Raw genomic sequence first — 27,236 nt, forward strand, 5'->3', positions numbered from 1 at the left:
GAAGCCCCCGGCACCCGACCCAGGTGCACGGAGACGTGTCGGTTTCCCTCACCTAGATCCTTCTAGATCTCGTCTAGAGACCGCCCAGGCTGCCCCAGTGTCGCCATGGATGGCCCCTCGCCCCTCGCCTCTTTCCTTAAGAAGACTGGATGGTGATGGGGACACACACCAGTCAGTGTGTGATGCTCAGGAAATGGGACCCCAGTGCTTAGGGAGGGCCCGGGCGCCCCGCTGCTGGGCCAGTAAGTACCGTGACCGTTTTGAGAGTTTTTGGTCTGCTCGGCACTTATCGCCGTAGGACAAGGGACGCTAGGGCATGGCCCGTGGCCAGACCTAGCCCACTGGCCTGCAGCCACACCCATCCGGTTGAGAAGTTCTGACAGGCCATGCAGCCCGCCGAGCCCCAGACATTTCCTACCTGGCCCCTTGCAGAACAGGATTGCCCGCCCCACGCGTGTCGCCTGTAGTATTTCAGTGGTGAAACGCAGCTGGAGAACAGCCCGTTTGCAAACAGCTGCGAGCCACGCCCCTTTCTGCTTTCAGGAACTTGGGCCAGGGCCATGGCAGGAAGTCATGACTGGTGCCCGGAATCTGGAAGGTGGTTCCTACCAGCAGCCTCGCTGGCTGGGTCTTCCCAGGTCCTGGTTGCTAAGGACAGTGGAGGGAATTGAAATGAACCTGTGTGCGTTTTTAGTAGCTCATTCTGTTTGCTTACACGACACAGAGGTTTTTGTCTACCTGCTCCTAAACTTTAGGTTTTTTTGCTGGCTTTGTTTTGTTTAAATACACATCTGTGTGGCCACTCAGCCAGGCTCCCCACTCGGTCTCCTAGGCAGAGGGGCCTGTGGGCTGTCCTGCAGTAAGGGATGCATTAATAGAGGTATGTGCCAGGGAGGGCTGGATAGCTGGGCCCATCTGGGGTTAGGGCAAGCACAGGCTCTCGAGTCCAGTTGTGGGGGGCCGGGTGCCGGTCGCGACATCCAGTGAGGTTGGTTTCTGTTTCTGATGTGCCACTTCCCTCTCATCCTGTTTCCCCGGCCTCAGTTTCTCCTTCTGTCAGTTGGTTTAACAATAGAACTATTGTTTCAGCATTGTGACCGGGAACTATGACACCTGGGGTACGGGAGCTTGTCATTCTTGCCTGAGATTTGGGGCCCTGCACAGATTTTGGGGTGCACAGGAGGCCTGGGGCTCGTCCTTCCCTGTGTCGGTGCCCTGTGAACATTCCACGGGAGGTGTTCTGACCCCCTGCCTGGGGCTGTCCGGGTCCTCTGCTGCGTGCACCTGGGCTGAGGCCCAAATGCCTGGAGATGGGACCCCGGATGGGCCTGGCTCACACCTGTCTCTTCCTGCTACTCTAAAGCCCAGGGAGGGCAGGTCTTGACCTGAGTGGCCCTGCCTCTGTGCACCTCACCCCCGATCCTTGGGGCTGGTCCCCAGCGGGGGTCAGAGGGCGGGGGTCAGAGGGCAGGGGTCTGCTTTGTGCAGGGCAGGTGGCAGGGCTGAGCCTTGGTGATGGAGTGCTGGCGGGGCGGGGGGCTGCCGCGCCCTCTCTTGATCGGCCACCTGCTGTTCCCCGGGGCCGGGTCGGAACCCTTGCTGGAGTCTCGGGCACTGTGGCCCTGGCTTCCCACCGCGTGCGGTCTCTGCTCACCCGCCGCCTGCCCCTTCCTCTCCTGCCTGTCGGGGGTGGGGGCGTGGAAGCCGCTGCTGACTGGGGGGTCTCGGGTGTCCTGGAGCCTCTTACCCTCATCTTCCAAGTGGGGACGTCACCGCAGCGCCCCGAAGGTGAAGTGACAGTGGTGCACGTGGAGGTGGACGGAGGTGCGGGGCTAGTGACGTCTGCTAAGTGTGTTTCTGGAGAGTGGGACCTGGGGCTTTCCCGGGGTTGCTTCCACCTGCCGGGCACGACTGAACGTGATGCCCGGCAGTGCTCTGAGAAGGGAGTTCGTTCGCACCCTTCACAGTCACAGGAGCCGGGCACCGGCAGAGGCAGGGTAACCCACCCGTGGGCACGCTGCCGTGGCCGGTGGTGTTCTCCCTGCCTGGATGGTGAGGAGAGACAGCTCGGGTCCGAGCTCAGCACAGAGCCCGCTCCCGGTGGGTTCTCCACGTGTGTGGCACGTAGGACAGTTGGGACCAATTCGGACGGGCGCGTGCCCCCTCACTGTGCCCCCACACGAGTGTGCTACGGGATGCACGAGCAAGGGTGACGTCTCTGGGGCCGGGAGCCGCGCGGCTGGGCGGGCAGGTGGTGCGGAGCCAGAGGAGGGAAGAGTGAGGTGGTCACTTGGTGGTGGCTCGGACAGCAGGAATGTCCCTGGCAGGGTCCCAGGGACCCCGGGGAGGTCTTGACATCTGGTCGTTGGTGACCCGAGGGGGGCTGGGATGGCGGGGGTGGTGAGTGGGGTGTGGCCCGCCCCACGTGCCTCGGTGGGGTGCGCTTTGGGGCTCCCCTCCCCTCTGCCCTGTGAGCGTGCTGTCTGGGTCCCGCTTTCCAGGACTGTCTTTGGTCCCTTCAACCCTCTTGGGCTGGAAGTTTTTGCATTTTGACCTTGGCTCCCGATTTTCGCCTCCATCGCTGGGCCCTGCTGGGGAAGAAGGATAAGTGGGAGCGCTGAGTTCCATGATGTTTACTGAGCCCCGATCTTGTGTGGCCTCGTGTTTACTGAGCCCCGATCTTGTGTGGCCTCAACAGCTTGAGGCAGAAGGAGCAGGACAGGGCACTGGAGCAGCTCTTGGCAGCTCGCTGGCACCCTGTTACCTTTGTCACGTCGGGGGGACTTGGGGAGCTCACGTAAACGTACAGTTGGATACGTTGACAAAGGTATTCAGTGCTCGAAATCCCTCCTATCTGAATTACATCACTACTTTAAAAAAACGTGTATTTGTTTTGGGTGGGGAGGGGCAGAGAATGAGGGAGAGAGAATCTCAAGCAGGCTCTGTGCTGACACATTGCAGAGCCCGACGCGGGGCTGGATCTCAGGGACCCTGGGATCGTGACCTGAGCTGAGATCGAGAGTCAGACGCTCAACCGACTGAGCCGCCCGGGCATCCCCACGTCACTGCTTTCACTACCGGGTATGATCCCGGGGTGGCGTGTGTCTGTCGTGTCTGGGTGGTGGAGATGCTGTGTGCCAGAGGCCGCGCCTTCTACCCCCGCCCTGCACTCAGGCCTGCGTGTCACTTTGGTGGCTTGAAAACGGCCACGGCGGAAGCAGCCACACCACAGAAACGGGCACCTGCTACAAGTGTAGGCTTAACGAAGCGACGGAGAAAACGTGGGGTGAATGTGTGACCGGCGTAGCCGCCCACCGTGAATGGCACACAGAGGTCGAGGAAATCTTCCTCTTCGAGAGAACTGTCCTCCCCGTCAGCAGGGAGCACCCTCGCCCCGTCGCAGATGAACAAGTGAGGCTCTGATGCGCCCTGTTTGCACCTTCGTCTTGTTAACGCAAACAGAATCGCCAGCCGTCGTCCCTGTGGGAGCCGTACTTGTGCCGAGGGTGGGGGTTGAGGGAAGATCCGGGGGAGCGTCGATGAGCACCACTGGCCACGCGGCTTTCCGGCGAGAGTGCCGCGGGTTTTACCGTTGCTCGTGAGCGTGAGCCGCTCAGCCTCATATCCGTTTACTTCCTCGTAGTCGCCTGACCTTCGTCTCCACGCGCGGGTCCCCGGGGCCACTCCCTGCGCAGTCCTGCGCCATCCACGCCGTGGTGTGACCCCAGGTCGCGGAAAAGGGTGTGGCAGCGCCCATCGGGCCCTCCCGGCTCTCCCGCTGTCCCGCGCCCCCCCCCCCTCCCCGGGTGATCGTCAGGGTCGCCGAGCTGGCAGGACGTGGGCCTCGTCGGTCGTCCACGGGCTCGATGCACACCATGGTTTCGGCCTGACCTTTGTGGGAACGGACGGTCCCGGAAGACGCCCGCCAAGGAAGACGTTCAGGCCTCCCTTCCCCCCCACCTTGTGGAAACACCCAGGTTGTTGAAGCCTTGGCGTTGCGTTTTCCGCAGGCGTTCACGGATTAGGGGCCGTAAGCTCCGTAGGGCCTCGGCTGGGCTCCTGGGCAGAGTCCGAGGACGGCCCTTTGCTCTGTGGGCTCTGTGGGGGGACAGCTCCTCGCAGCTGTGGCCGGGGGGCCTGGAGCCGGCGACAGGCCCCGGATTTCCTGGCGCTCAGAGCCCCGTCGGCGCGGCCCCACCTTTGCCCATCATTCCTTCATTTGCCGGATGAGCGTGTGTGACCCTGGCACGTGCCAGCCCTGCCGAGGCCAACCCGCTGACCCGCTGTCTGCGGCTGGCGTGTCCCCTGGAGGGCGGTGGCTGCCACTGCCCTTGGGGGGACCGCGTGCTGACAGTGTGCGGCTGGGGACACAGATCCCAAACAAGGGAGCTAGCTGGGCGTTCCAGGACCCCAAACCAGATGGGGTGATGGCTCTTACTTGGAGAAAAAGGCACTGGGATGGGAGACACCCCCGAACCGGAAGGGCCCAGCAGTAGGAGCAAATGTGGCGGCAGAGGACCCCCAAGGGCTGGGCCGGGGAGGCCCCGGGAGGGCCCCCGGCAGGATGCCACGGGCTCTGGTTTCCTGCCACGTGGAGCGGGGTCTCAGCGAGGGAGAAGGGAGGGGTCGGGGTGGAGAGGCACACGGGTGTGTGGCCCAGTTTGGAGGTGGGGGGCCGTGCTGGCTGCAGGTGGCCGTGGGGTGATCCCAAGGTTGGGGGCTCCTTCCAGGTCGTGGCCGGAGCAGCTGGTGGACGTAGACAGCGTCCAGTGGGAGGCGGCTCCGTGCTGCGCCGGGCAGAGCTGAGCTACCAGCGAGGTGCCCCGCTGACAAGCCAGAGCAGAGCTCCCAGGGAGGCCGGCGGGTGCTGGGTTGGGGCAGGACGCCTGGGTATTGACCCCAGGAGCGTTTGGGGTCTTACCGACCATGCCCAGCCTGGCAGGACCGAGGTGTTCGTCGGGGGTGAGGGATGTGGCTCCCAGACAAGCCTTGAGTTTGGGGTGCGAGCCAACATCGTGAGCCTGGCACGGGGTTGGGGGCAGCGTCCGTGGTCCTGCGTGCCTTGTGGGTTTCAGGCCTCAGACTCCTCCCCGGAGGGCCTGGCACAGGGCCCCGCAGGGCCGGGCGGGAGTTGTGTGGGTGCCGGGTTCTGGGGGCGAGGCTTTGGGATGCTGACTGGGACCCACCTGAGGCCGCACCTCCTCCCTGGCCCTCCTGTTCCCCCTGCAAAGCCTCGGGGTCCACAGCGGCCGTCCCAGGCCGCTCCGCCCGAGGAGTCTGGGGCCGTGTTCCCAGAGGATGGAGACGTGGCAGAGGGCCAGGCGGTCTCTGGGACTGGCTTGCGGGGAGGGGGGAGGCGCCCAGTTCTCCACGTCTGGGGCTCCCCAGGAACGGGGCTTGGGACGGGCCTGCATATCCTGTGGGAAAGTGGACACAGTTCATCCCTGGATCGGCCGGAGAGCCGCCAGGTAACCCGGGAGACGAAGCCAGGCCGGGGAGCGGAGCGCACTGCATGTCGAGGCGGGATGGCGGGGACGCGGCCGGGGCCGGAGACCCGGACCCACCGTTTAAAAAACCTTGGCTGGGAAGGGAAATAAAGTCCTTTGTGGTTTCCAAGTCCAGTTTCCCTAGACACTGCCGCCTTTGTGTGTCCAGAAGGCATTCATCGGGTTCCCAGAGCAGCGTGCTTTGTGTCTCGGGCCGGCGCGGCCGGACTCAGTCCCCTGTGCGGAGGGCGCGGGGCCTGGTGGGTGCTGCCTTGAGCTGGGCGAGCCCCGCTGCCCTGCGCCACGGCACCAGGTGCCCCGTGCTTGCTCCCGGGGCAGACGGTTACAGGGTCCTTGCACACCGTCCCGGCTCTGGGCGGGGGTCTGGAGTAGCCACGGCCAGGGTCCTTTCCCGGCGCGCCTGCTTCTGCACGGAGGTACAGAGAGGTGTTCCCTCTGAGGGCTGCGGGGCCGGGGGCAGCAGGTCCCGCTGAGCGCCTGGTCTACCTTGGGAGGGGGCGGGGGCGGGGGGGGGGGTGGGCTCACAGGAGCTGCCCTGAGCGGCCTGGGGTGGTCTGCGGGTGCCTGTAGAAGGCCGGTTGTGGGGAGGGCGGCGGGAAGGTAGGGTTGGGGAGTGGGGGACTAGCTGGGGGGCTGGGGACACGTGGCCGCAGGCACCCGGAACGCGAGGTGCAGGTAAGATACGTCGAGAGCGTGCCCGCTCGACTCTGGCTCTGTGTGGAAAGCTTCCCTCTGGGTCACACTTGGTGTCCGAGATCTGGCCTCCTGTCTGTGTCTGAGACGATGCTCCATCATGGTTTCCCGTCTACCTCTGAGAGGGGGGGGTGTACCGGCTGGCACGGTGTGTCCTCCCCAAATTCACGTCCACCGCAGGTGTGACTGAGGTGCGGTCAGCCGTCCTGGGGTGGGGTGGGCTACGCTCTGGCCCGGCACAGGGATGCAACACGGTGGGGTCCCCTCACAGGCTGGGCCGGCCCCCGCTGGGGTGGCTGGGGAGTCACGGCTTGTGGTCCTGATCTGACAGCAGTGCGGGTGCTTCGTTCTTCGAGGGGCCCAAGGGGTCTGGGGGAGCAGGGCGACGGGGACGGGAGTGGGCCTCTGGGAGCCCCTCTCTGATGGGCTGTGTGTCTAGACCCCCCCCCCCCCCCCCCCGGTCACAGGCTGACGAGAGTAGCCAGCAGGAGGAGCCCAGGGTTGGGCTGAGCTGGCGGCTGGAGGGATGTGGCCCTGGCTAGCCCAGCGTGTGGGGCCGGGCCCAGGCGTGCGTTGCGTTCCGATGGTGCCGGGCTGGACACTCGGTGCTTTGTCCCCTGTCCTCGTGTCCCCGCCTCATTAGCTTGCTGGAGCTGAACCGGGAAGGACGGCAGCCCCAGCTTCAGGGGCCATAGAGAGCCCCAGACAGAGAGCCCACCCGGCCAGAGCCGTGCCAGGAGTACAGGAGCAAGCCCGACCGCTTTCCGCCGGGCAGAAGTCAGCCAGGTGTCCCGGCTCGCGAGCCTCCGCACCCCACTGTCCCCCGACGCCGAGGAGTCCGGCCGGTCTTTTTGGAGTGAAAGGGAGTAGGTTTTGCGTTGCTGCGTTTCCCGTGCCCAGGTTTTTATTTCTGAGCTGAAAAAATGGGGCCCTTGCGTGGCTCAGTCGGTTAAGCGCCCGACCCATCTTCAGCTCAGGTTACCTTCTCACGGTTCATGAGCTCGAGCCCCGCGTTGGGCTGTACGCTGACAGCGCTGTGCCTGCCTGGGGTTCTCCCTCTTTCCCTCTCTCTCTGCCCCTCCCTTGCTCGCTCGCCCTCTCGCAAAATAAATGGACTTAAAAAAAAGCAATAGGAAAGCATCCTAGGACGTTTGGAGAAGGAGGTTTTACAAACCACCTGTGGGCCCATAAACCTAATGCAGGGTCCTGTGTCCCCTTTAGTTGTTTTGGACACCTGTTTGCCTTCACGGTGACCGGGATGGCAGTCACAGCTGCCTGTGTCACTTGGGGATGGTGTCCTGTGGGAGTCCCACGTGATGGTCCAGGACTCCTTGCCCTGCCCCGTCTGGGGGCGGGTGGGTAGCGGGCAGGGCTGCTGGGTCACAACTCGATCTGAGGGTGGGACTCTCCCCACGTGTTGGCTTTGCCCTGGAGACGGAGTCACTGGTTCCGAGGGCGTCTTTGTGCACGGATCCCGCTGCCTTCTGCCGCGTGCAGTGGCTTTGGTTTCCTTTTTGGTGAAGTTGGAGGTTTTTGCTCCAGGAGTGGTCGATTTCCTCTTGCCGTGAATTCCTCTGCCCGGGGAATTGGCCCGTCTGTGGACCAGGGTCCTGGAACTTTTGCCCGTTTATTCACACGGTCTTAGGACAAGGATAGTAATCGTTCAGTACACCACATTTGCTACACGTATCCCTTGTGTCACTGCATTTTTATTTAATTTCTTTAATGTTTTATTTACTTTTGAGAGAGAGAGGGAGAGAGAAAGAGTGTGAGTGGGGTAGGGTAGAGAGAGAGGGAGACACAGGATCTGAAACAGGCTCCAGGCTCTGAGCTGTCAGCACAGAGCCCGACGTGGGGCTCGAACCCACAGACCGTGAGATCGTGACCTGAGCCGAAGTCGGACGCTTAACCGACTGAGGCTCCCAGGCGCCCCCCCACTGCATTGTTTTTAGCAAGTGGAAATTTACTTTTGTCCAGTTGATTATCAGACTCTTTCACTCTGTGATTATTTTTGTCATTTCTATTACACAGACTGTTACCCCCACTCTAGGGACTTGGTCGGCACGAAGTTCTCTTTCCTTCAGGTGTGTGTGTGTGTGTGTGTGTGTGTGTGTGTGTGTGTGTGTGTTTGTTTTCCTTCATTCACCCGTTTCATCCATCTGGCGCTCACGACAGCTGGTTGTCCAGGTGGCCGCCCCCCCCACCCCTCCAGAGGAGCAGTGCTGCCCCTCCCCATGGCCCCCATCGCCCTTTCTGGGCTCCCCTGGGTCCCTGGGGGCACTGGGCATTGTGTGTCCTGTGGCTTTTGCCCCTAGGGCCACATGGGGCCACGTTGTAGTGTCCCAGGCAGGCTGGAAGGAGCCCCTGCAGCCCCTCCCCCCCCACATGCCTCCGCTGTTCTCGAGGACCAGAGCAAGGTCTGGTCCATTTCGGCTGGGGCCTTGCGGGCCCCACTGCTGGCATCCCCTGCTCAGGGCAGGAAAGCTTGCCGAGGGGGCAGAGGGCCCCTGGCGGTGGGGGGCTGTGATCGAAGGGCCCTTTGACAGCCCTGCGCCTGCTCTATCCCAAACGGTCCCAAACAGGAAGCGCCTCTCCCCGCGTTGCGGTTCTCCGTGAGATTTCCCCAGTGGGACAGCCCGGGCCGAGTTGACGGGTCCCATGCTGCTCAGCCCCCTCCCTGCCCGCCTTGCCTGGGGGTGCTGGCCTGTTTTCTGGGGCCGGCGGCAGGCTCCCGGGGTGCGTCATCTGGAGCCCCCGGAGCTCTCTGGTCTGGAGCTCCTGGAACTCTCTGGTCTTACTGCTCTCACTCCCGTCTCAGAGGCGGAGCCGGGGCCTAGAAAGGCGGTTAGCAGCAGAGCAGGCTGCACCATCTTGTCCAGGCCCCACCCTCGCGGGGACCCAAGGCCTCACGGCCCGGGAGCTGTGCGCTTGGGACTCGGTGGGGTTTGTGGCCTCTGCTGTAGGCTTTGGAGCGAGGTCGGCTAGATGTGCAGGTGAGCTATTGGCTCTGTCCCTGGGGGTCCTGGTGGGGCGCCTTGCCTTTCCTGGCCACGGCACAGAGACGTGGGGCACCCCATGACACGTCCGTCCCCGGGTGAGCACGTGGGTCTGAACTTACACGTGTCCTCCCTCGGTGTGACCCCCCAGGTCCGGTCTTTGCTGCCGTCATTCCCGGCTGGAGGAGCCTGGCGGGCAGTCTGTGGGCTGGGGCCGTGCTGGGGAGGCAGGCGGGCGAGTGCGGGGCTCCCGACCAGCCCTTGTGTGTGGGACGACCTCTCTCAGCAAGAGTGAGCCGCCTCTGGAAGCCGAGCAAGGGCTGCCCAGGCGAGCGGGAGGGTGCTTTAGGCAGACAGAGCAGCCTGGGTGGTGACCTGGGCGAGGGGACCAGGCCCAGCCGGGGGACACGAAGCCGGGGCCCCACCGGGTTCAGAAGGGAGCCACTGAGACGCCTTAATGCCGAGCATTCTAGCGGTTTTCGGGTGTCTGCTTCTGTCTGGGCAGCGTGTGGAGCCACAGCTCTGACCGCGTCCTTGATGGTTGGCTGGTTAGGAGGGCTTCTGATGAGACCCAGGGTCTCTGGCCTCCCATGCACCAGGCTGGCCGTCTTTATGGCTGGGAAGGTCCTGCTGACAGACTTGGCTTCCTCCTGTCTTGTGGGGTACATGGTGGGGGGTGATGTCGGTCGGGGGCAGTGGTAGGAGCTTGGCCAGCTGAGTGGGGGTGATGGAGGGACCCAGGCTGGTGGGTGCAAGGTGGGAGCCGGTGGGTCCCGAGTGTTCCTTGAAAAGCCAGACTGACCGCTCCCTGAGGACAGGGCTTGGCCACGGGACCGAGGTGTGTGCGGGAGAACCGTGTGTTCAGGCTGGTGGGCGTGCCACGTGGGCAGGTGGCCGGCAGGCAAGTGACCGAGCCTCCCCCCTTCTCTTGCAGGGACCCCGACCGTCATGTTAAGGTAAAGCAGAGAGGCTCAGTGCTGAACATGCTAAGGAGGCTGGACAAAATCAGGTTCAGAGGTCACAAGAGAGATGACTTCCTCGATCTAGCAGAGTCTCCAAATGCCTCGGACACCGAATGCGGAGATGAAGTTCCCCTGAGAATACCTCGGACCTCGCCCCGGGACAGCGAGGAGCTGAGGGACCCTGTGAGTATGCTGTGCGGGCCTCCTGGCGGCGGGAACGTCCCCTGCTCTGCTTGGCCTCGTCCCCGTGTCCGGAAGTGTAGGCCTGGGGGCCATCCCCCGACCTCGGGTGGCCAAGCAGAGCGTGCACTCGGCATCCCCGTCCTGCCCGGGCTGGCCTCCCCTCTGTCCTCATCTTGTCCCGGAACGGCCCTCAGTGCCCGGGGTTCATACCCCCCACCGATTGAGGATCAGACAGCCTGCCTTCACCACGGGTCTGTCCAGCAGCTGGATTTCTTTTCTTTCCTCACTGGTTTTCTGGGTGGCTGGCCGACTTCTGGTGCGGAAGTGAGGCAGAGACCCCAGCCTGACGTTCCCGACCCTCGGCAGCTGGCCGAGCCCAGGCTGGGTCCTCACTGGCCGCTGTGGGCCTGTCAGCAGGGTGCCCTTTAGTGGGGCAGCTAGACAGTGTGGCTACGGTGGGAACTAGGCCTGAGTGGGCCCTGCCTTCTGGAAGCTTGCGTGTCTTCGGGGGCTGGGGCGGGCTCCCTGGCCAGGTGTGATCGCGGGGCTCGCCGTCGCGGGCACCGCTGCCTGAGGCCTCCCCGTCGCCGGGGACGACGCCCACAGCCATCCTGCCCGGCATGGGGGACCATATTGGCGGCCTGCTGGTTTCTGCTCTGAGCGCCCGAGCTAGTTTCCTTTCCAGGGGTGGGCTGTGAGTGCTCGTCCTCCCTGGCTCCTTCTATTATTAATGCCTCAGACCAGAACGGGGACTGCGAGTCCGCTCCTGGCGGGACTGAATAATTCACTCGGAGCCGGGCTGCCTGATCAGGTGGGCCGGGCGCTGCGGAGCCGGGAGGGGAGCCTGCCGGGGTGTGGGCCGCGGTCCCCCAGCTGCTCCTCCAGCCGCAGGGTCCCTTGTTGCCTTGTCTCCTGGTACACGTGATGCAGAGCGCCACGGGCTTGTCTTGCAAGGAAGGCGGTGTGTCCCCCGTTCCGGCCCGTGCCCCCCGGGCGCCGGGAGCCACGGCTCCGACGGTGGTCTTTGGGTCGAGTGTGCCGGGGGCACTTCGGGAGCATGAGTCCCCACGCGCGGGTCTGAGCTCACCCTGGGGTGTGACAGGGATCCTGCAGAGCACTCTTCTGGCTCCGTGCTCCGTCCGTCCGTCCATCCTGGTGGGGCGTAGCGGCAGCCGCCTTGCCCTGGGTGCTGTCTGCAGAGAGACCCGGACCCACCCTAGAGCACGGCCCCTGCGTGGGGGTGGCGGCCGATGGTGCGGAGGGTCTCGGGGCCCAGCCGTGCCCGTGCCCTGCTTTGAGGTCACGTCTGAGGGTGCGGGGAGGTCTGAGGGGTGGCGGGCACAGGGGCTGTGTGAACAGACAGCCGACCGGGACTCTGTCCGTGGCGGGGGCGCTGGGCTTGGGCTCCCACGAGGGTTGTGCCATCGACACGTGAAGCTCTCCCCACTGAAGCGACCCGTGACCCGTGACCCCGTGTCCCCCAGGTGGGCGTGCTGGGTCCACGGCATCCGTCGTCCCGGTGGCTGTGACCAGGCCGCCCTCCTGCGGGGTACAGCTGGTTCCCACGGCCGCCTGAGAGGGCCCACGTCCCACGCCTGTCACCGGCTCGGGGCGTCCTCAGGCTTTCTGCTCTGCTGGCCTGACGGGTGAAGAGTGGGGCTCTGATGGCGCGGCTCTTGCTGTGAGGGAGGCTGGACACCTCCGTGCTTAGACTTTGTTCTCTTCACTTGAGATTTCTTACTGTGGTAAAACATACTTAACGTAGAACTCCCCATTTTAGCCGCGGTCGGGTGTTCTGTTCGCCGGCATTGAGCGTGTCACCCCCCCTGTCCGCCTCCAGAACCGCCATCGTCTCTCCACACTGAAGCCCTGTCCCCACCCGTGCCCCAGCCCCTGGCGCCCACCCACCCACTCTGTCTCTGTGCGCGACTCCTCCAGGGACGTCACGTGAGAGACGCCTATAGCACCTGCCCTTTTGTGACTGGCTGCTCTCGCTCCGTGTCCCGGGCAGAGGAGACAAGTGGACGTGGTGATTGAGGGCAAGGGCATGGGCGGGGGGGGGGGGGGGGGGAGGGGGGCGGGGTCCGAAAAGGGGTCAGCTGAAGGGGCTCGCAGAGGGGCTCAGACCTGCAGCCCACCGTCCCCATCGGTGCTCCCGGCCAGCCACTCGGCTCCCCGGAGCCACTCCTCCCCATTCCTGCCGTCCACTGGGCTTCGGCTCAGTCTGCCCCACACCCTGAGGGGCCCTGGCTCTCCTAGACCCGAGGGGGCCCTGTAGGGATTCTGGAAGCACAAGGGCAAGTTCCAGACGGCCTCGACTCCAGCATCCTAGAGCCTGACCCGCATCACAGCATTTCAGACGTGGCCCCATAAACTGGGGGTCATCCTGCTCGCTTTTGGGGAGGAGTTGGCGGATAGGATGGAGTCGAGCGTTCGTCGGTGCGGAGCCGCCTCTCCTGGCCGGCCTCTGCCCTCCGCTGTGTGGCTGCTGCCTTGGCCGTCATGGGGGTGGGGGAGGGGGAGGGGGAGGGGCGGGCAGGGGAGGGACGAGCTCGTTTGCAGGGTGAGTGGGTCAGGCATGCGCCTTCCTCCTCGTGGTAGGGCAGCTGGAAGTATCCCCAATGCCCGTGTCCACTGCTGCCAGGCCGTGGGGGGTGCAGGTCAGCAGGGGGACTCACGCCCCCGAAGCGAGAAAGTCCCGACGGGTCAAGTGTCAGGGCAGCCACGGGACCCGTTGGCCTCCCACCGTCAGCATCTCCTTGCTGGGGTGTGGCCTGGAGCAGGCGGCCTGTGTCTATGGAGGAGGGGTCACGAGGCCTGTCGAGCCCTGTCGGGGCTGTGGGTCCCCTTCCACCCTCCCCCAGCCTGGAGGGGGCTCACGGAGACCAGGACCAGAGTCCGATCCTCCCCCGTCGCATCGCGGGGGACGCACGGCTGCTGCTTCTGGCCAGGTCAGCGTCAGGATGCAGCTGTGGGGGCGACCGTGGAAGGGTCCAGTGTGTGAGCCGAGCGCTCCTTGTGCGCCCGGCGGGTGGGGGCCTGGCTGCGCTGGCCTGCCCTGCACCCCTTCCCCTCCCGTCAGCAGGAGGCGAGCAGCCACCGTGCCAGGCCCCTGGGCGAGTGGCAGCGGGCCGAGGTCATCTGTAACCGGAGCCTGCCCTGCACCCCTGGGGACGTCAGGCGGTGGTTTTAATTAGCCCTCCGTGGAACGGGACGGGCCCGGTCTGGAGTTCGCTCGCCTCGGGAGCCGCCATTCTTGCAGATTTTACGCAGCCTGGCGCGTGGACGTGCCCACCCCGCCGGCCCGGAGTCCTGTCACTCCAGCTCTGGGGCGCGAGGGGGACAGGTCTCGTGGCTGGGCTCACCCGCCTCCCCGGGGGGGTGCCGCGCTGGCCGGCCTGGGTTTCTGTGGTTTCCTTCCCTCTGCAGCCCGAGTGCTGTGGCCGTCAAGAGGCTTAGCATCGTGGGTTTTTTTTTTTTTTTTTTTAATCCTTTCTAAAAGCTGACCTCGCCTGGGCTCCACCAGCAGCTGAAGATGTCCCTTCCACCGGCGGGTGAAGCTGAGGTGAAGGGATACCCGCTTCGTGGCAGAGGCCCTCCTTGTCTTCCCGGGGGCTCTGTGGGCCTGGCCCTTGCAGATGAGGGGTCCTCAGGGTACCCCTCGGAGAACCAGTTGGCGTGCACGCGGGACGCCTCGAGGCGGCTCCTCTGAGTCTCGGTGTGTCTCTCGTAGGCTGGTCCGGGGACCCTCATCATGGCTGCAGGAGTCCAGGACTTTAACCGGACAGAGTTTGACCGATTAAATGAGATCAAAGGCCACCTGGAGATCGCCTTATTGGAAAAGCACTTCTTACGTGAGTACCGGTGGGGGGATGGGAGGATGCCGTCCCGCAGAAGCGCACAGGCTGTTTGGGCCGGGGAAGCCCCGTGACCGCTGTCCCTGGGCTCGGTCGTGGTGGGGACGGGCCTGGCCCCGTGGGCACGGGCTTCCTGAGGCTCCATCTGCTGCTCCGCTAAGACCCGAGCTCTTGTCCGCGCAGCTGCGACGTCGTTGCTCGGGGGTGAGGGGGACGCCACCGGGAAGGGATAAAAGGCTCCCTGGAGAGTCCCCTGCTTTCAGGGAATCCGGTGCATCATTTCCAGCACTTAGCTCACAACAGGTCAGAGCCTGGCGAAGAGACTGAGACTGTCCACTCTGGTCTGTTTGCTGTCGCATCGCGGAGGGAGGGGGAGCCCGAGGATTTCGTCGTCAGGTGGCCGCACGCCTCGGGATCTGGGCCATCGGCGAGCTTAACCACACCTCCCCGCTGCCGTGAGCCGTGGCCTCTTGCGTGGCAGTGGTAGAAACTGCTGCGGAGGCGTCTCCCGGGTCCCCGCACACACGATCTCATTGGACGTCCCGCCTCCCTCTGTCTCCCTGCTCTGCAGACGGGAACCGCAGGGCTGGGGAGGGTGACCTTCCCGGGGAAGCCCTCTCGCCGGCAAGGGGTCGGAAGCAGGCAGACTCGCCCCGGCGCCCACGCATGTGACCCCGCTGCGCCACGTGGAGCCTCCACGGCTGATGCCACGGCGGCAGCTACAGCTGCCGGGACGATACAGGGAGGAAGGCGCGGCCTCCTGGCCAGGAGCCACCGGGTCCAGGAGGAAGGGTCCGCGGGCAGGTCCCCTCCCTTCCTGTCTCCTTCCGCGCTCCGGACCCAGCGGCTGTGCCCTTGCCGGCCCACGGACACCTCTCCCTCGGGGTCCACACACTGAGTGTCCACTGAGCTCTAGCTGTGGGCGCCCCTGCTCCGCAGCCACGTGGGGGCCCTCGCCTGCACGTGACAGCAGGTGTCTGAGCCGTGGTGGGGAGCCCTGGGGTCCGGCCTCAGTGTTTTGCCAAAAGAGCTTCTGGTTTACTCTTGGGTAGCTCACGTCGCGAAAGCATCCACGTCAGTTTTGATAGCTGTGGGGTGGCAGCTGTGGGCACTCGTTTTGAACTAGGAACATTTCAGACACACACAGAGGTAGAGCATCTCACGCGCTCACCGTCAGCTCCAGCGAGAGGCGGCCGCGGCAGGCGGGTTCCCGCCAGCCTCTCATCCTTCGTCTGTATTTTCGGCAGGCAGCTCGTCGTGTTTTAAAGACGAATGCCGTGAGTCTGATACTCGCAACTGAAAACATCAGGTTACTTTTCATGTCGTCAGACCCCCGTCCTAAGCTCAGATTTCCCCGACTGTCTGCCGGTTTTTCCGCAACTCCGACAACGGCACCCAGGCCCCGCGTGGAGCGGCTGGCGCATCTCTCCAGGCTCCTGTGTTGCCAGTTGTCTGCGTCTCTGCTCTTCGTGGAGGAAACCAGGCCAGCTCTGGCGGGGCCTCCGCCCTGGACCTTGCTCAGGGCGTCCCCGTGGACTCAACACGGGGCGCTCTCCGGGAGGACTCCCTCGGTGGCGGCTTCCCTGAGGTGGCGGCTTCCCTGAGGTGGTTTCCGCCCTTGGCTGTCATGGCTTCCATCCGCCGTGCCCTGGACGTTCCGGGATGGTCATTCCCGACCCCTCCAGTCGTCCTCCATTTACTCACCGACGTGGTTCTGAAAACCTAACTACTTGGTTGCTCCCGGGGATGGTTCATATAAGCAGAGGCAGGATACGTGCTTGAGCTTTTTTCCTTTATTGTCTGGTTTTCAGAATAATGAGCTGATTCCCTACTTAGAGCATCTCCCAAAGGTGACCATCGAGGGTGTTGGGCTTTTGTGGGTTTTTTGCTGTCCTCATGCGATCGTGGCCTTAAACACAGCTGACGTGTCTGAATCGCTGCTACCCGTCGGTGCCCAGATAGACCCACCTCTGGGCCTTGGGTGGTGCTTCGGTTTTGCTTCTGAGTCCTTTCGACGTCAGTCACTCCTCCGTGAGCTCTCTGGTGTGACAGATGCTCCCGGCTCTTCATCGTCTCTTGCCCCCGTCCTGGAATTAGCCATTTCTCCTGATTCCTTTCGGTCGAGAGTGGTGTTCAGAAGCTAAATAAGCCTTCTGGCGTACTCGCTGCTGTCACTGTTTCTAGATGTTTCCAGCGGGCAGAGATAGGGCGTCCTGAGTTCACACAGATCATTCGAATTCACATCCAATACCTGGGGTTTTCGTTTTTTTCCTTTAAAAAAAAAATTGTGATAAAATATACATAACACAAGATTTGCCATCGTGACCATTTGACGTGCACCGCTCGTGGTGTTGACACGTTCGCGGTGCCACACGGCCGTCACCGTGTGGTCAGCTTGTGAAACTGAAACCCTGTGCCCATTAAACCTCAAGTCCCCGTGCCCCTCCCCCAGCCCCGGCAGCCAGCGTCCTTCCGTCCGTCTCTGGGGGTTTGGCTTCTGCAGGGACCTCATGCAAGTGGAACCTACAGTGTTTGTGTTTTGGGGTCGGGCGCGATGTCCTCAGGTTCATCCGCGTGGCCGTGTGGCAGCACGTGGCAGCACTCCCTCCCTTTGCAAGGCTGAGCGCCGTTCGGGTGTGTGACTGGACCACATTGTGTCTGTGTGTCCATCTGTTGACAGGCGCCTGCGTTGCCTCCGCGTTTGGCTGCCGCGAGTGCTGGTGCGCGGTTTTTCCCCATCGAGACCCTGTTCTCCCGTCCCAGGGTCTTTACTCGACCTCGTCAGACTGTTCTCTGATCTCTCAGGCTGAAAATCCTAGTTCTCGTGAGTGATTTAGATTTTTAGAGATGACTCTTGTTTTCCGTTCACTTTTTATTTTGACCCGATTCCCGATTTGCAGGAAGGTCACAAGAATAACACAAAGAATCCCTGTAGTCCTTTCAGCCAGGTTGTCGTGCTCGTCTGCCTGTCTGTCCCGTTCCCAACCATCCGTCCATCTGTCCATCCGTGCACCCACCTGTCCTTCCTCCCATCCACCTGCCTGTGGTCCTCTGCAGACGTGATGTTCTGGAGCTCTCCTGTGTGTGTTTCCCGAAAGCAGGTACTCTCTTACCTGCCGAACCAGTACCGTTACCGACCTCCAGAAATTAACGTCCACTCCACACGATTATCTAACCTAAGGCCTTACGGCAGCCTCACTGTTTGTCACAGTGTGCTGTCCTGTAATTTTTAGCAGAAGAGGGTCCCCGGTCACACGTTACGTTCAGGCGTCCCGTCTCTTCGGTCCGTCTCCTGGAGCGGTTACGGCCTGCCTTCGTGTTTCCTGGTGTTGGCGTTCTTGAAGAGTGCACGTCCCTCAATTTGGGTTTGTCTGATGTTCCCTCAGGATGAGATTCAGGTGAAGAGTGTCACAGGTGTGATGCTGTGTCCTTTTGTCCCGTGACACGTATTGTAAAGAGTCCTCGTTAGAACCAAACTTATTTTTGCAGTCGTCTAAAATTGCTTGCCTGGTTGCAAAGTCCAGGCATATTCCGAGAAATCGGTTTCTCTTCCTGTGCACACCCCCTTCCTTCTTTTCCTCTATAGATAACCAGTGTCTTTTGATTTTACGGCTTATGCTTCTACTGACTCTTTTGTAGAAACAAACACGTACGTTCTTAACTTCCCCCTCAGATGAATGTTATCCCGGTCTCACTTTCTCCCATTTCCATTGCCTCCCGGAGGTCCCTCCAGAATGGCACCTAGGCAGCGTCCCTGTCCCGCGTTACACCTGCTGTGTGGCTTTGGCGGGGTTTAACCGCCTGTGCCCTGGGTGGCGAGTTCCTTTCCTCCGGCCAGGTTCATAGTTTCAGGTGGTCCTTCGGCCGCCCCTGTTGAGCATCTGGCACAACGTCCTGGGTCGTGTGGGTGGAGGAATTAATTGCAGAAAAACTCGGTCGGGTTGGGACCTGCACAGGAGAGCCCATCTCTTCCTCCGCTGTTTCTTCCCACTCAGTAGCTGTGGGAGCAGAGCGTGCACGAGAGGATATACAGCATCCTTGAGACCCACAGGGTGCTTTGGGTTGCTGCTGGACCGGCCTCTGTGCCCTGGCCCCGCAGGAGGGGTGCTGACGTGGGCTCGGGGGAGCTTGGGTCTGCGGTCGGCACCCACGCTTCTAGTCCTCGAGTCGGCCGCCGGGTAGCGGCCGGCTGCGGACGTTCACCCGTTCACGGCCTCAGCTCCCCCTCTGCAAAACGCCTAAGTGGCCGGTGTTAAAACTCCATTCAATTATCTGTAGTACTTTCTCCCAGAAAGCAGACTATTGTTCTTTGTGGGGAGGAGGAAATAGCCCGAGTGTGCAGCGGCTTTCTTGGTTATGAAATATTGAACAGTACAAATGTTCCTGAGAGAAAATGACGTAGGGTGGAGACTGTGAGTTGGAAATGCGTCCCGGCTCGTGACTGGAGGCAGGAGCCTAAATTTGTTAAAGAAGTGCATAAGTAAGTTAAAAGCATCGTGCATTTGCATTTAGCCCGAGATGCGTTTCGATTGTTACTGCTTTTTAAGCACAAGCACACAGTAAGTGGTCCACAGTTTCTGTGCCTTTCTCCACCTCCTGCTGGGTGTGGGCCCTGGGAAAGGAGATTCTCTCCGAAAGGGACTTGGGGTGGAATTTGGCTCTTGGAGGAAATGCTCATGGGGCCTCCGGGGTCTGGGGGCTTCCAGACCAGCCAGGCGAAGCCTGAACCTCCCTGACCCGTGCACGGGTTCTGTGTTGATGCGAAGGCCTGTGGAATCCTCCCTGGGGGGCCCACCCTGGGGTCTTGAGCCCCCACTGTGTAGGGACCGTGCTCACTGGGCCACCGACGCCACCCAGTGCCAGATGCGTGTGGGTTCCCGGCGGACGCAGATGGGCAGACGGCAGTTAGCTCATGCAGAGCGTGGCTGGGCGGAGGACGCCCTTTGCTTCTGAGCCCCGGTGCGCCCCTTCCTGCTCCGAGCCACCGCGGGTCAGCGTGGCTGTCTGTTTCCCGCCTGAGAGGGTTTCACTCCCGTGGCCTGGAGCATCTCTGTCTGATGCCTAGACTTCAAGGAAGGGCCCTGGAGGGAAGGGAAGTTTCTGAGCAGCCAGTTGGGCGGTTGAGGGCAAGCAAGTGCTTTCTCACCCACAAAGTCCTCTGCCAGCAGGGGCTTTGGGAGCTGCCTGCTGCCTGCTTACGGTTTGGAGGGGGGCGGGAGTTGTCCAGACAAGGTGAGGCCCCCTTCCAGGCCTACTGGCTGCAGGGCTCGGTGTGGGGTTGGCCACGTGGTGGTGGATGTGGGCCCGCAGATGTCCATCTGGGAGTCTGGCGTTTCGTTGGTTGGTTTGACTCTGCTCCTGCCGTTAAATCGGCGCTGTTCAGCGGAGAGGAAGGCAGATCCGGATCCCTTCTACTCCCGGTGAGAATCTGCCCTTCCATTATCCGTTGGGATGCTGGGCCCCGACTCCTCGACGAGCACAGAGCCCAGCTCACCCCGCCCCGGGCAGGGCCGTCTCAGCGCCCGGCTGAGCGCCCCCCGCCTGCCCAGCTCCTCCTTCAGAGGAGCCACCCCCGGAGCCTGCCGGTGCTGGGCTCGCCCCGTGGGACCCAGGGCTACGGGACTCTTGGGTGGGGGGCGAGGTCAGGGAGCAAGCTCCAGCGGGCCTGCCCGTGTGGTGTTGTGACGGCTCTGTGTCCAGGGTCTGGCAGTGTCCTCTGACGGGCACTTTGGAAGAGGACAGAACCGAGCTCCGTGGGATGTGTTTCGTCAGGAGCCACGCGAGCTCTGGGAGCTTTCTCGTTGACGCCCCGCATTCACCCACTGAACACCTCACCCGCTCCCTGGGCGGTGAGGAGGCCGGAGGATGGGATCCCGCTTGCGCTGGCATGCCTGAGCTCCCGCGTGGGGACGGCACCTTGCCTTCCCCGCCCTCTGCCGCCCCCCCCGGCTGGTCCCCTCCTGCCGAGACCCCCATGGACGAGGCCACACTGGTCCAGCGGGCCGCCCTGTGACGTGGGCTTGCCCCAACTTTCTTCCAGCTCCGTGTGGGAACTTCACGTCGCGTCTCCTCTACTGAGCCGGATTCTCGTGTGACAGAGTGAAGGTGGCCGGCGCCGTATCTACGTATCCCCACAGCTTAGGCTCGTGGTCTAGTGGTTGTGGGTGCTCAGTGCGTATTTGAACGGACGAGTCTATGGATGCATGAGTCAATGGGTAGGTGAGTGGGTGGGTGGGTGAGTGGATGGATGAGTCAGTGGGTAGGTGGGTGGATGGATGGATGGGCCGATGAGTGGGTGAGTGGGTGAATGGGTAGATGGCTGGAGGGTGAGTGAGTGGGTGAGCGGATAGACGGATGGATGTGTGGGTCTGTGGGTGGGCGGGTGGATGGATGAGTGGACAGACAGACTGTTCCTTCCACCGGGCACGCTTCTGCACATCCTTCCAGGTCCCGGCGGGCACTTACCACAGCTCAGGTCCTCCAGATACGCCCTTCCCTGCTCTCACCCTGTCTGGTGTTTGGTCCTTAAGCATGTGTTTTATATGTGTCACATTTGCTCCCTGGTGAGCTCACCCACTCGGAGACTCAGGGCCTGGTCTTGCCTTGTTGGGGGCAGAGTCCCGGCGGCCCCCACCCCAGAGCTGTGCAGGGTGCAGGTGCTTAGAAAATAGCTCATTGCTGTGGGGAAGGGCTGGGCATGGCGGGCTCAGCTGCGGGGCACTAAGTGCTGGTGGGAAAGAGAGAGGGACCAGGGATGGGCACACACACATTTTCTGTTTCTGGGTCCGGGGCCCCAGAGCCCAGACCTCGGGCGGCCCCACGAAGCCACGTCATCTGTGCCGAGGGGCTGTCGGTTCCTGAAAGACAGCTGTTCTGGGTCAAAACCCTGGATAAGATCCTATTTCTCATTATTTTACATGGAAAGAATGTTAACCCGCTGCTTGTTCCCCCAAAACCCCAGCTGGTTTCCCAAGAGGGACCTAACCCTGCGGTAGGCCGGTGTCTAAGCAGCCCGGCACGGCAGGTGCCGCCCCCTGAGGGCCAGACAGCACGGTCGCTGATTCTTGGAGGTTGGAGGCACCACAGTAAGCGAAGTCCACGTCAGAGACATCGTGCGGACGGAAGTTGCCCATCCCGAACGGTGTCTCTCCGGGAGAAGCTGAGGGGGAAGGGAGTTGTTGTGGGCGCTTTTTTGCTGGTCATGAAACGCAGCGGCGTGCCCTCGGCTTAGAGCCTGATACCTGGTCACTGTGGGGAGCATGTGGTTCTGCCTTCTAGAAAGGTCCGAGGCGATGGCCAGCGGGCGAGTTGGGCCGGCAGGCTGTGGGTGGGGAGGGTGCAGGCTGCAGGGCAGGAGGAAGGGTGGGGGCGGAGCCTGGGGCCCCCAGGTGTGCTGCCTCCCACGTGGCCAGCCGGAGCAGCTTTCCCAGCGGTCTCCGTGTTTGCAGGCCCGGCCGGTGGGAAGGAGTTTTATTTAAGGATTATCACTTGATTTTTATTTCTGGCTGTGGCTGGGGCTGTTGGATTCTGTGCCAGGAGGACTCCTGCTTGAGAGTTCTACTTTTACACGTTTAAAAATAGCCTGGAAGCTGGTTCCTTCCTCCCAGTGACTCCCCTGGAGGCTGGGGCGCTGGGTTGGGCCGTGGCCCACGCTGTCGGGGTGTGTGGTGGGCATGGCCCAGGGCGTCCTCTCTGTGTCCCTCCGAGTCCGGGTGGCCGTGGGCTGGCAGTGGAGGAGGTGCCCGGAGTCCCCGGTCGGCTTGCCGACCCTGCCCGCCTCTCAGGCTCGGGGTGGGGTGGGGGGGCGCCTGCTGGACTCTGTGCGCGAGCCCTGCACGGAGTGCCTTACCACACCCTGCGGTTTTCGGGGCTTCACGTCTGTGGCTCATTTCGCCTTGTCCCTTGGCAAGCAGCGGTCAGCAGTCTCTGTAAGGGGCCCCGAACGCCCCCACTAGAGCGGGACCTGGCTTGTGTGGACCCTGCCGCTGCAGGAAGGGGGCATTTGGGACGAGGGAGCCAAGGCTTAGAAAGTCCGAGCGTCCCTCAGGGCTCACCACACCCCCGGGCCTCCCCCTGCCCTGAGTCTGCTGCCCAACGGCTGTCACGGGAGTGGGTGGCATCGTGCCATGTGCCCGCCGCTCTCACGGGGGCCCCATTGGACAGCCGTGCAGGGAGGGAATTCACGAATTCTGGGGCAGACTCCTGTCTTCCAGGTGCACCCCCAGGTCCTAGAAGGTCTGGGGATTCAGACTCCCTCCTCAGGTAGGCATTTGGGCTCCCACAGCCTCCCCCAGGCTTCCGGCGGCCCCCAGCATTCTGCTGCAGCACCCCCGTGGCCACACCAGTCCTTGGAAGGGAGCGAATCACTGTGCTGGGGACCTCACTGTGTGACCCTGGCGGGCCCGGTGGTCTCTAACGAGGCCGCCCTTCCTGCCCCGCAGGGCCCTGACTTGGTGGTCTGATGTGCCAGGGTGTGGCTCCCGCTCCTGGGGACCCCGCCTGTAACTTAGCCGCTGGTGCCTGTGGACCGATGGGCATCTGGTCCCCTGCAAGGGTGGCTCCCACGGCCCGTGAGGCAGGCCGGGTGCGGCCTGCCCCCCACGAAGAGGCAGAGAGGGGCTCCAAACAGCCTGAGAGCATGCTTCACCAAAATGGCGCGTGTAGGGCATGGGCTTGTGGAAGTGTGGGCGACTGGATGTCCTCTGTGCTGGTACTTCTCACAACGGGACTTCAGAGAGTCAGAGCTGTCGTGGTCAGGGCTGGCGGGGCACTTTTCAATCCTGCTTCAGGTGGGGCCCAGAGAGAGGTGGGGAGGAGATGGGTGGGAGGAGGGGGCTGCTGGGGCCCCTGCATCTCCTGAGGGCCATTTGACCCAGGAAAGGGGTCCGTTCTGTGTTTTGTGACCTGTGGATTCCCGTGGGGCAGGTGGAAGGAGGGACCCGTCCCTCCTTCCCGGGGCCCAGCAGGGCCTCCTTGGACGCAGTCTTGTCTCAGGAAGGAATGCGGGGCGGAATCCTGGCCCCCAAAAGTGTCTGTGCCCTCATCACCAGAACCTGCCACCGTGTCACCTTCGTAGCCCAAGGGACTCGTAACTGAGTTAAGGATCCGAGAGGGGGGGCCGTCCTGGTTACCCGGTGTGCCCAGTCTGATTAAGTACAGCAGCTCCCGCGAGAGGGAGACAGAGGGTCAGGGGAGATGGGACGATGGAGTCAACGTGAGGTGGTCCCGTGCTGAGACCCGGGAGCCTTGCGCTCTGGCAGCCGAGTGTCCAGGCCCGGGGCCCGGGCTCTGCAGAAGGAAGGCTGGTCGCTGCCGGAAAGACTGTGGTCTGGGCTCTGAGGTCAGAGGACGTTGGGGTCAGAGGCGGCCCCGAGGGGAGGCTGGGTGGAGTGAGACCGGCTCAGCAGTTGCCACTCAGCGGGAAGGGAGGAGGGAGACATCGATGGCCGTGGGGGGGCGGCGGGGGGCGGGTAGGGTTGTGCTGCTGTGTCCTGTGCCCCGTGCACTGTGATTGACCTAAATATGTCACCAGCTGGGGGGACAGGCCGGAACACCCACCCTCCCTGGGTCTGGTCGGTATTTCAGGCTCGGGGAGAGAGCCGCGTGGCCTTGCAGGGAGCTGTTCTCTCAGAGAACGGGAGGGAGACGGCCCCAAATGCCAGTTGGGTTTATTTATCCAGACATCTCTGTGCCGCCAGGAGAGGAGGCGCTGGAAGAGGTGGATGTCTCTTTTCCGGGAAGGGGGACGGGCAGATTTGCCTGGCTGCGTCCTAGGGTGTGAATCTGTGAGCCGCTGCCCCGCACTGGCTGGGGGGGGGGGGGCGCGGTGGTGAGGGCTGGGGGTGCGTTCGTCTCTGTTCCGCAGGGGGCCCACCTGACCCGGGGAGGCCAGGAGACTGAGGGCCAGTCTGGGGCTGAGGTCCCAAGCCTCCATCCTGGGCAGGGCAGGGCAGGGCCGAGCCGAGGGGGCTTAACCCCCGAGGGTGTTAAGAGAACCTGGCTCTTGGCTGCCCCGCGTCTCTGAAACCACCTGCGATGGTGAGTGTGTCTTTTTTTGCTCAGCGCACCAGCGGCTCGTGGGGCGGAATCTGGGTGTCCACACGTGTCCACGTAGGCTTGGCCCACAGTTGCCACGTGGTGGAACCCAGCCACGTGTTGAGCTTCCGCAGGTTGGCCTCCTGGGGAAGGGAGCTCGGGGGTGGCCACGTTAAGTCAAGTGTGGTTTCCTGCCAATGATGCAGGAGGGGCTGACTGCCTGTGGATGGGGGAGGCGTCCGCAGCTGCCTTGACCTTCAGACGGAGCTGAGATACACAGAGGTATTTGGGGTGCGTGTGGGTGTTGTGATGGGAAAGCTCGAGAACACCCCAATCTGGGCACTTGTGAGGTGGCCCCCGGGGTACCTGACTTGGCCAGTGGCCACTCCCCCTGGGGGAGAGGTGCCCTCACCCCTGTCCAGGGCTGTCTGCCCGTAAGCACGTGGTGGACAGGACCCCGTGGAGGCTCACCCCGAGGTTCAGCCACTGGCTTATCCAGCGAGTCTTGACCGGGCACCTGCTTAGACCAGGCCCACCGCAGGAGGACCACACTGCTCCGAAGCGAGTGCCGTGGGAGGAGGCTGGGCAGTGCTGTGTAGGCACACGGGAGGGCAGGGCTCTCCCACTGCCGGTGTGCAGGCGCCCTCTTGGAAGAGGGTCCCCGGGCCCTACCTGTGTCGGGACCCACCTCCCGAGGGGCCCAAGGGCCAGTGGGGGAGCTGTGTCCAGGCCAGCCCCCTGGGGCCAGCATACACAGAAGATGTGCTCACAGGGGCCACCTGATGCCTGCTCTGCCCGGGGTGCGGTTGCTTCATCACGGCAGTGTTCCCTCTGACGAAGCCTGGTGCATAATACGCGCACAGCGGGCGTTTGCTGAGGAAGTTGTGTGCGAGCAGGTGGTCTCTCTGGGCAGCTGGGCTTAGTGTGGGGCCGAGTGGAAGTCTCTGTGGAGGCCGGAGCTCCCGGGCCGGTAACGTGCTAAGCTGTGGGTCCCCGGTCGCCCGAGTACCTCCCAGCCGGTGCCGTGTGTGCCCGGAAACCACAGGTGGGGCTCCCAGGCCTCCTGAGCCCTCAGGGTGGGTCCCCGGGAGCCCCGGTGCAGGGCTGGGGAAGGCTGAGGCCTGACGCGTGGGGGCTGGCGGGTCCGCCGCGCAGGGTGCGGATGTCCCTCGGGTGCCGGAGGCCTCGTGCCAGGGCAGCGGCCCCTCCCCCACCACTGGTGTCCTCGCCGTCGGGCTCCCGGCCAGTCCCGGTGTGTGCGTCCTACAGCTGACACGTCTGCTCCCGCCGCTGGGTGTGCTGCCTGAGAGCTCGCTGGGCCGTCCTTGTTCGCCTGCTGTCCGTTCACCGTGCCTTTCCTGGCTTCTCCTTGGGCCAGGCTGGGCCCTGGGCCTTCACAGACAGTAGACAGACGGGGACCGTGGGCTCGAGCCAGGGGATCCTGCGCGTGAGTGTAGACTTAGAAACGTGGTGTGTTTCTAGCGGTCACGTTTGCTGAGCCTTTATCTGTGGACCTGCATCCCCTCTAGGAATCCCCTCCCAGCACCCTGAGGAGAACCCATGTTGCCCACGTTCCGGTTAGAGCAAACCCACGAGGGAAGTGACAAAATGCCACGTTGAATGTGTGGGGAGCGGTCAGGGAGGTTGCTCTGGGAGGGGAAATGGTGCCTTGAGACTGAGTGGCAGGGAGGGGGCCCCAGCATGTGCAAAGGTCCTGGGGCAGGGTCAGACCGTGGGCCGATCTCTGAAAGGAGATCCCTGTGGCTTGGACCCAAAGAGCAAAGCCGAGGGAAGAGCAGTGAGACACAGCAGGTGAGGCGCAGTGGGGGGCATCGCTTTGGAGGGATTTGCTGAGTGGTTGGATTTTATCGCAAGCCCCTGCCGACTTTTAGGCAGGACGGCGGCAGGAGTGCTGTTTAGAGGTGGATTGGAGGGTGTAAGGGGGCCAGTTAGGAACCATAAACCTGGCTGGCTACCGTGAGCGGGGACACGCGGCTGCCTCGGCAGGGCCGGGGGGGGCGGGGCTCAGCTGGGCTTCCCGCAGCCCTGGAGCTGGGGCTCTGTGCTCCTGTCACCTGCCTCCCTGGCCCCCTTCCCTTGCTGCCTGGCCCCCGTTGCTGGCTCTGACTCAGAAGTGGCTCTCTGGACCTGGGCAGGGACCACCCTCTCCTCTCCCCTCTGCACGGCCCCCCCTTATGGGGCCTGTTCTGTGTCCAGATTCAGCAGGTCCAGAGGCCTCAGTCTTTGGGGAGACTTAGCTGTGTGGGGGGCCACCCTGCTTCGCCCCGGGACTGAGGGGGTCTGCGTGGGAGCTGGGAGGGACCGCTCCCTGTAGCGTTGGCGTGTCCTCTTTCTGTGCGGGACCTTCTCCCAACAGGCCTCAGTAGCAGGAGGGGCCCGGAGGGGCCGGCGGGTGCTGGAGGGTGCTGGGCGCAGTTGCCCGGAGCCGGGCGGATCCCAGCGGGGTTAGATGCACGGGAGGGCCTGGCGCACTGCAAACGCTCACCGAGCAGCTGGACCCCGGCCCTCGCCAACCCGTGTTCTTCCTGAAATCCGGCGAGCCGCGAACAACCCAGGCAGGAGGTGTGGCCAGGCACCCTCGAGGCGGGAGGGTCTTCTGACCTTGGGCCTCTCGGCCTGCCCGTGTGCCGTCTGGACACAGAGCCCTGCCGTCACGCACTGTCCTGCTGCAAGCCGGTCTGCGCTCGGGGCCTCAGGCTGCCGCGCTGACCTTGGCCTGAATTTCGGGGGCTCGGGCTCAGCCCTGTGTCCCCAGGTCTGGGGAGGCAGCCAGGACAGGAAAGGAAGCCTCTGGGTCTCCCCCGGTCCCTCCCTGGCCCCCCCTCCCCCCAGGCCAGCGAGGGTCTCACCATGATTGGCAGCGAGGGGCAGCGGAGGCCTGCACTCCCGCCACTGGTCAGACCCCGGGGGGGTCCTGGCTCTTCCCCGGCTCCAGGCCGCACCTCCGATTTTGGTGAATTAGTCGGTCGCGTTCCTGCGTCT

General features: G+C 63.3%; 1 protein-coding gene across 6 annotated transcripts in view; it reads left to right on the plus strand.

Annotated features, from left to right (window-relative positions):
* The window catches only part of GRAMD4 (GRAM domain containing 4), a 74,137-nt gene that overhangs the window by 23,849 nt on the left and 23,052 nt on the right, over positions 1-27,236 (plus strand). For 5 of the 6 annotated variants that reach the window (XM_030320952.1, XM_030320948.1, XM_030320950.1 and 2 more), the window contains exons 2-3: positions 10,131-10,341; positions 14,075-14,195. In XM_030320952.1, coding sequence (XP_030176812.1) covers positions 10,131-10,341; positions 14,075-14,195 — 332 coding nt within the window. Of the gene's footprint in view, positions 1-9,257; positions 9,264-10,130; positions 10,342-14,074; positions 14,196-27,236 lie in introns of those variants that run through there. The other variant, XM_030320951.1, reaches the window with a different exon arrangement.

Source organism: Lynx canadensis, chromosome B4 (assembly GCF_007474595.2).
Source record: "Lynx canadensis isolate LIC74 chromosome B4, mLynCan4.pri.v2, whole genome shotgun sequence".
Taxonomy (NCBI): domain Eukaryota; kingdom Metazoa; phylum Chordata; class Mammalia; order Carnivora; family Felidae; genus Lynx; species Lynx canadensis.